The sequence below is a fragment of the Aptenodytes forsteri genome, unplaced genomic scaffold, assembly GCF_000699145.1.
Source record: "Aptenodytes forsteri isolate BGI_AS27 unplaced genomic scaffold, ASM69914v1 Scaffold55, whole genome shotgun sequence".
In the NCBI taxonomy this organism is placed as follows: Eukaryota; Metazoa; Chordata; class Aves; order Sphenisciformes; family Spheniscidae; genus Aptenodytes; species Aptenodytes forsteri.
Window position 1 is genome coordinate 7563833 of NW_008796063.1, and position 8720 is coordinate 7572552.

The 8720-nt window shown below is 38.5% G+C and overlaps 1 protein-coding gene across 1 annotated transcript in view; it reads left to right on the top strand.

Moving 5' to 3' along the window:
* Positions 1–67: 67 nt before the first annotated feature.
* The window catches only part of SDK1 (sidekick cell adhesion molecule 1), a 436461-nt gene continuing 427808 nt past the window's right edge, over positions 68–8720 (top strand). The window contains exon 1 of the mRNA XM_019473996.1: positions 68–776. Within this exon, the coding sequence (XP_019329541.1) occupies positions 305–776 (472 nt within the window). The 5' untranslated portion in view covers positions 68–304. The remainder of the gene's footprint in view (positions 777–8720) is intronic.

Here is an 8720-nt window from a genome sequence, read left to right on the forward strand (position 1 = left end):
TCCCTGACGCTTCCCCCCCCCCCCGCCCCGAGAATTTAACACTTCCATCGCAAGGTTTTTACAGGAGAATGGGACACATGCTGGAAAACTCACCACGCTTCATAAAAATCACAGGGGTAACAGTTTCCATCACCGTTGCGGTATGAAAGGTACTCTTTGGATTGTCTGCTGGTGGCTAAGATGGATCAGTCTTTCTCTGTTTCTGTTAGCGATGTGCTGAAGGATCCGGATTTACTGAAATACTGACGCCCATAAACTTACTCCCTCTCTGTTGAAGGCATTGGATGTGACACTGCAGAGAAACATGTGTTTCACATTTCTGACTGGTTGTTTTGGTGCAATCAATACCCCCACCAGAAACATTGACTTAGGTGGCGATTACCATACCGGGAGGCACACGGAGCGCCTCTTTCGGGTTGCATGCCAAGTGAGCACAAATCAAAGAGTCCGCCGTTCCTGTGAAGTGGGGGCGTCAGTTCCCCCCAAACTCCGGGGCAAAGGCAGCGGGCGGTGTTCCCAGCCCACCAAAGAGAGCCCGGACTCGGGGTGCGGAATGAGCAATGACCAAAGCGCTGTCAGGAGTGGCAGGCAGTCGGATCGGATGGGGATCAGTGAGGCAATAACGGTTGAAAGAAAGGTGGATCGCGAAATTATTGCCCGAAGGAGTAGCAGGCGAGGCGGAATGATGATAAAGTTAAACTTCTGTTTCATCTTCTGTCGGGGATGGTGGGCGTTTCTGTTGCTTCAGCTCCACATGTTGCAAGCACTGGCACAAGGTAGGGCTAGAGACATTTTTGTTTATAGAAATGCTGCATCTGCCTTCTAAGAGGAAGGGAATCTCGCTCGGGTACAGAGAAACCCTCTTACTTTATCCTTATCAGAGGTAAACTGCAGAATTCGCACTGAGCTGATTTCATGTGGGAATGGTCGTTTCTTATACACAATCGTTTCTTTATGGAACAGGGATTTGCAAACTGTACCTACATGTTTCTTTCCCTTTCTCGTCCAATCCTTCCCCTATCCCCACCTCCCAGAGAGAATCGATAGCCCTATCGGGAACAAACCTGCTTTTTTTATTTACTTAAATACGTCCGTACATTTCTGTTCTTTTAGGCAGCAAAAGAGTTAACGGCTGGTTGTATGTGTGTGTTTAAAACCACTGTGCACCGAGATAAGTTATTAGGAGAAGGGGAGTCATAAATCCGCCGACTAGAACTAAATCAGGCATGTAAAAGGAATTCTTTGGACATATGAGCACTATTCTATGTGAACCTCGGTTCGAGCATTGTTCATTTCTTTTGGATTGCCAAGTAACATTTACCCGAGACAAAAACTGCAATTGATTCGTATCTGAGCATTTCCACATCAGAGATCCTTGCAAACGAGTCACTCGTAAAGGAAGGGTCAGAGTCGACCAATAGACTTTAAATATCAAGTGTCAGTCACTTTGCATGTAAATTCCCTTCTCAAAAAATTGCCGAATGTAGCCTAATTCTTAATAATCCTTTGACAGAGCAACAATAAATGGCAGGCAGAAGCATTACAGTTGGCTGCGCCAAATAACATGCTGAACAAACGCAGCTTTCACTTTCTTTGCTGGGTTGAGTTTTATTGCTGTGTGCATTGTCTGACTGAAGTGGTATGTGTTGGACAATGCAGAACTGTATCGTGTGGGACGATGAGTTAGTTATTAAAAGCGGAAGTTAATACTCTATGAAGGGGAACGGTCTTTGTGTTTTAGTTCTTTGTTTTCAAGTATTTCATAGGGAACAACGGTGCATTCAGTTTTAATAACTGGATGGGCTTGTGTGTTGAGGAAGAGGGGGTTATAAGCCAAGTCTGCTCTAGTTTGTCTGCTCAGGGTTTACTACTGCATCCTCGGAAAGTTTGGAGCCGCAGGATACAAAAGAGTTTTAATCCAGTGTTTAATAATGGGCTCCACCCTCATAAACCTTTTTCAGTGCTTTGTTTATGCTGTCATTGCTATTCCCAAACTACTTATGCTGAGGCCTGCAAGCCCTAACAGGGTATTGTTATTCTGAGACAAGACATACCTGAAATAATTCTCTCTGCAAATTAAAAGTCACATTACTTTTTTGTTTCTTTTGGTAGTTGTTGTTGATAGATGCCAACATGATGCTTCATTTTGGAAGACAAATGCTGATGATTCTTGCTGTTTACACTAAAAATGCAAAAATTTTTCATATAAGGCAGTTTTAAGTGCCAGCGATTCAGGAATCAATTTAGATGCCATGTAATACAGTTTTTGGTGGTTTAGTAGTAAACTAGCCATCTTATTGGATTAAAAAGTGAACTCAAACTTCTGTTTAGCACATAGTATAGAAATTTTTTTCGACAGCGTATTTCAGATTCCTAAGCATTTGCAGTAGTATCAGTTTTAGGTTTATATATCTCAGGGACTTACATAGTGTTTACTAACTATCCTAAAGAAAAGTCCTAACACCAAGTTAGTTTTACGCATCAGTATTTAAGAGGGGGAGGGGAAGCAAAGAGAATAAGACACATTATTTCTGAGAAATATTGGTGCAGATAAAGGCATGGAGTTTAGAAGACATTCAACAATGAAAGATAAAACAATTACATAATGCAGAAACAACATACGTTTTTATTTTTATATAATGCAGAAAACGCAAATTACAGTTAGTCCTCTAAAAATTCTTTGACACGTAAACCAGCATGGAGGTCTTAGTGCAGAGTGCTTCTATTAGGTTTTCATGAAATTTGTGTTCATTTATAACTTATGGTTCTTTTTGCACTCTGAATTCTAATGCATTCTAATGCATTCATCATATTTATGCAAAAATTTACTTTAGAGAGAAGATGACAATTTTTATAGAAGTCCTTCATGAAAATGGAAAAGCTGCAACAGCCACAGAAAGTTTTTAATGGAATGATGTGGTCATATGCATGAGAGAATTACATGACTCCAATCTTTTTATGTGATAAAAAAATGAACTTTCTAAATATATGGGCCATGGCTATTTTGAATGAGTCATAATACTATGCTATAACCAGCTAATGTTTCTATAATAACTATTTCAGCATTAAAGAAATAAGAAATATTTCAGGCATACTGAAATGCAGGTTCTTAGTTCATAGGAAACAGATTATATAAAAGTCATTGAGATTAAGTATCTTATACTGCAAGGTGAATGGAAGAAAAGGTTTTCAACTGCAACAGGTTGTTGAGTATTCTCTAGACTTGAATGATCATCCATGTAAAAGCAGATCTAGAGGCGAACTGTAGATAAAACCACTTGTAAATTCATTTTGTACTTCGCTCTTCAGCTTTTCTGTCTCCTGGTAGTTGTGTTACATAATTAGATATAACGATTTATTTGCTTTCTTTTTCCTTTTCAAAGTGAATTTAATTATTGCGAAACATACAGTGGTTTATTGTACTGAATAATGCAGCATTCTCTTTGAGCCTTAGTATTGTTAATGCAGACCTTCTCATTACGGGAGTGATTTCCTGGGTGGAAGAAATGTACAGCTGACGAAGGTTGTGGCCTGTCCCATGAACACAGCCTGGAGGGGTACTCCCACTTCTGTAATGGCTGCGATCTGCACAGACGCCCATTCAGACCGTGTGTGTGTGCGCGTGTGTGTGTCTCACCCGGTTTACCACACTGGCCCATCTGTGAATGGGAAGCTTGTCAGAAAAATTAACCTGTAAGAGTCTGAAAACTGTTGCACATTTCTTTGTTTACTCAGTTCTTCATGCCTGCTAGCCTCTGCCATGATGCCTCTTTTCATGGCATTTTTGTTAAATTTGAGCATTAGGTGCTACTTAGCCTCAAGTCACTGTGTGTCATCAAATAGTAATGAGATGCTAATTGATAATCAGTATAATTATCAAATTAGAATTTTCAAGGTGATGGTAGAAGTGAATCATTTCGACACAGTAACTAACTACTGTACTTAGAAGAACATTATCCTGCAGTGACCTCTATCTAGCTCAGTGGTCTAGCGTGCCTGGGCATAGTCCTGTTGAATACATAGAGCTCGTTGCAGGATTGGAATTTATTAGTTATGTATGAGATTAACAAACACTGATGCCTACCGAGATACAAAATGTTTACTAAAATACTAGAATATTTGTATGGAAACAGAAAAATTCTGCTTATTTAAATAGGTTGGAAGTTGCTAGGGGCTACTCTACATGCATCTCAATGGCTTTAAGCACTTTCCCAATGTCTTACTTTTGTTGAAGAGTGAAAGAATACTTAGAAAATATACTTCTTTGCATTGATGGCTGTTGTTCAGAATGATTTTAAAATAGGTAAAAGCAGTGCAAAGCTTTAAGCTTCTCCAGCAGGAGATGGGTATCTTTAAATATTAAGAAAGAGAAGCTTGTCTGATTTTTCTTAGTTTTCCAGCAATGGAGTGTAATCTTTTTATGCTACTTGATCAAATCCGTAATTCAGAATTCTACATGTACCTGAATGTGCATTTGAGATGATATTGATATCTATTATGCTTTGACAGAAGTCATGAGATGGAAGATAGCAGAAAATGTTTCTGGGGCCCAACTTTTTTAATTCAAATATTTGATCTGGTGTAACTTATAAATATGCTAAGTGTAGGACGTGTTTTTGAGCAAATTTCAAACTGCATTAGATGCAGAGATGATAAGCAACTTGCATAGAGTATGTAGTTGTTGGAGGGACAGAGAGATGGTTAAATGTAAGGGCAATACTTATTGGAGAGTGAAAAGCATTCTGAATTAAATGTTGAATGATACATTTCTAATTCCAAAAGATTCCGTTACTGTTCATTGGAAACTCATTAATTTGTATTGTGTTCACTTTCTTTAGATGAACATTTTAAGTATGTGCTAAACAGGTGAATTCTTTGTGTATATAATTATAATAATTAAAAAATTGATTTGGAGGAGTAGATACAAGCCTAGTCTAAATAGAAATGGGGTGGAGAGAGAGAGCTTTTTTCTGTGACCATATCTGACCATATCATGCAACTTCTAACTCTCTCTACTGTGGTAAATCTGTGTTTGGTTTATATGCTTACCTTTAGCTGAAAAATGTCTTATTCTCAAGACTTCTCAAAGCAAGTTCAAAGAGATAGGTATACATACCTATTAAGATTTTAAGTACAGTGTTTCAGATAGTTTCTTGAGAGTGCAGTGTAACAGTACTATTAGAGGTGAAGGAAGACCACATGTAATAGGTGTTTCTCAGTGTTGTTTTCATGCATTACCAGAAGATGCTTAGACCAAGAATGACCTAGGTACGGAGAGAGAGGTTGTGGTGGTTCAGTCTCAGAGCCATGCTGTGTGACTTACACATCACTTAAGAAGAACGGAAGGGAATCTGTGTCCATGGCTCATAGTCCTTGAAAGGTTGTTCTGGAAGGTTCTGTCATCTCTGTGCATAGTCATATATTTTGAATAACAAAGACAATTATTGGCTAATATTTTAAAGATTGTCTCACTGACTAAACAAACCGTAGAAATTTTAATAAACAATCTTAGAGTGAATTATTAGGAAGCTGTTAAGTGAAGGTCTTGGGCTTTTGTATGTCTCAGAGGGATTTTTTTTGTTGTTGTTTTAATGTTCTTACCAGCACATATGTAGAAGTCTTGAATGCACTCTTGATTCAAATAAAAGATTTTAATGCATTTAGCAACTTTGTATACAGCTTTACCTGAACATCACATTCTGAATTGACTAGGTGTTTGGTTCACTTGGACCTTTTTGCTGTAATGAGTCTGTGGGCAGACTAGAGGCAATTAGGTTCCTCATGGAGCAAAATCTTGTTCATGTTGAGTTCATCGCAGAAATAGACCTTTCTTCCTCCCTCTGCACATATACATACATAGTATGTATTTAAACAGTTTTTAACGAACAAATTGATGATTTGTTGCTCTTTTCAAAATTGTGTTTTCTTGAAGTTATAACATAAAACTAGAATAATTTTTATAAGATTTGTGCAGAGATTAGAAAATGCCAGAACTAAGGTAGCTTGTGCATCTTTAATCTGAATTCTTTATGCATGTGTATTATGACCAAGTTTAAATTGATACATATTATTTTACTGTCTACCTTAGTCAGAACTAAGACTGAATACTGCTTACTGATCAGTTTTTCAGTATTTTGTTTTCTTGTCAGTGCTTGGCCCCATCTTTCATTTACTTCAAATCTTTTAAATTCAGCACAAGAAGACTTTTGTGCGGACTAAAGGAAGAACTGTTAGCAGCTATAGCGTGGCATTGGATTAGGCTACTTACAGTTATTACAGCTGGAAAGCAGGTGATTGGTGAAACTTGGTTTCTATTTCTGACTATCCAGTGAGTATTTACTAGTGAATAAAGACTCTTCTCTCCATGTGCCTCAAAGATGACCCTTCACCACCCATACGGCTCATGCAGAACAAAAATATAACTCCGTGAAAGGTCTGTTCCCAAAGAAGTTGGGATTTCTGGAGTTATTTCTGCCTGTGCTGATGTTGGTCTTGTTACAGACTATTTCGGACAATTTCATAATTTTCATTCCCTAGGACTCTTTGATAAGTGGCCTCACACGTAGCCTAGTAAATTTATTAAATTGGAGATGTGTAGTAGTTGGCAGACTTTCTTATGGGAAGTGTATTGTTTTCTCATTTTATTGGTTATAAACAGGTGTTAAATAGATGCGATGAAATTATTTTTTTTACCTAAGTAAAAATTTCCAGTTCCTTTATGGACATGGTCTTTGAAATGTCACAGCCCTGAAATTTCCAATAGGTTCTATAGGAATTAGTTCATGTAGCACTTGCAGGTCTGAGTTCAAGGGGTTACATGGCTGAGAAGGGAAAAACCTTTTATTTTAATGTGCATACTAACTTAATTACTTTTAAACATATATGACTGTTTTTGTAAGATCTATTCATTATACAAATTTTTGGCTTCTAGACCTACATGGTGTTTGTATACTGTATCTTGAGCATTAGTATTTTTCGTTTACTAAGAGTTATTTTTTTGTTCTGCCCTTGCTACGAAAAATAATAAATATATTACTAGAATATACTAGTCTGTTGCTAATCATATCTTTTATCTGTGAAATGCCCCTGAGGTGTAATACAAACGGCACCTTCACTAATATTAAAAATGTAGATCTAGGCTTTTTAAGGGAAGTGTTTTTAAAGTTAATTTTCAGCTGTTTAGCTCCCTGAACTAGCTCCAACTGGGGTCATGCAAGCATCAGGGACAAAGCCAAAGACGTGATGGGAATGCATGGCCAGGGGGCAGGGCCCTGGCAGCCATCACTAAGATCAGTTTAAATTGTTAGAGTTTTCAGACTCAGACAAAACACAAGGGAATGTACATTGCCTAACTTCTCATAAACATATGGAGGCTGCTGTTCCTGGGTAGAAAATAGGAAGGTTAGTGCCTTTAAAGGGGTGGTTTGGAAAACTTAACTTTGGATTTCTTCTCTGAAAGACCCTTTCAGTGAGTTTCTCCTTCCGTTAGACAGAGTCTTCCTAAAGAAAGTCTTACTAACCTGAGCTTGTAAGGTAAGTGCTAAAGTTAGGTAATAAGAATATTCCCTTTAATCCCCTTATATCTCAGTTCTCAAGACCTATAATGGGAATAATATTTTTCTCTTAAAAAGAAACTTTGTAACTTAAGTTGCAAATTCCACAGGTATTACTTTTTAACATTTGTATCTAATACACAGATTCAGCAGGTGAAAATGGTGGTATGAGCTCCAACAACTCTGGTAAAAGGAAGTCTTTACTACCACTTTATGCAAAATGTGGAAGTGGATTGTACAATCTTATGTCACACCATCCAGATAACTTTTCAAGTGTCATTCTTGATAAACGATAAAGCATTGGCAATTTTTAAGCAGAGAACTTGAATCCTTAATCCTGCTTTTTATATTTCCATGCTCTTGCGGCAGCCTGAAAGGAAAGTTGATTCTGGTAGATAAATCGTTGTCCCTTAGGTCTCTTTAAACCACTTTATGGTCTTTCAAGCCATAAGCCATATATTTTTCTAATAAACTCCTATGTCTAACAAGTTATCTAAAAAATAATTTGTTGGGTATAGCCTTCTTGGACCAGAAAGTAGAGAATAATGATACATAGTTCCAGTACATGTTGCCAAAATAGTCCCACATTGATTCCAGGCTGAAATTGAAGAGTTTGTAACTCACTAGAGATGAGCCTAGGGGTGGCATGCCAATGCTGGGGGCGAAATCGATAGCCCAGCTCAAGTGCATCTACACCAATGCACGCAGCATGGGCGGCAAACAGGAGGAGCTGGAAAAGCCATTGTGCAGCGGGATAGATATGACTTAGTCGCCATCACAGAAGCATGGTGGGGTGATTCTCATGATTGGAGTGCTGCAATGGATGGCTATGGACTCTTCAGAAGGGACAGGCGAGGAAGGAGAGGCGGTGGGGTGGCTTTGTATGTTAGGGAGTGTTTTGATTGTCTAGAGCTCAATGATTGTGATGATGATATGGTTGAGTGTTTATGGGTAAGGATGAGGGGGAAGGCCAATGAGGCAGATATCCTGCTGGGAGTCTGTTATAGACCACCCAACCAGGATGAAGGGGTGGATGAAGCTTTCTACAAGCAGCTGTCAGAAGTCTCTCAATCACTAGCCCTTGTTCTCATGGGGGACTTCAACTTCCCAGACGTCTGCTGGAAATACAACACGGCAGAGAGGAAGCAGTCTAGGAGGTTCCTGGAG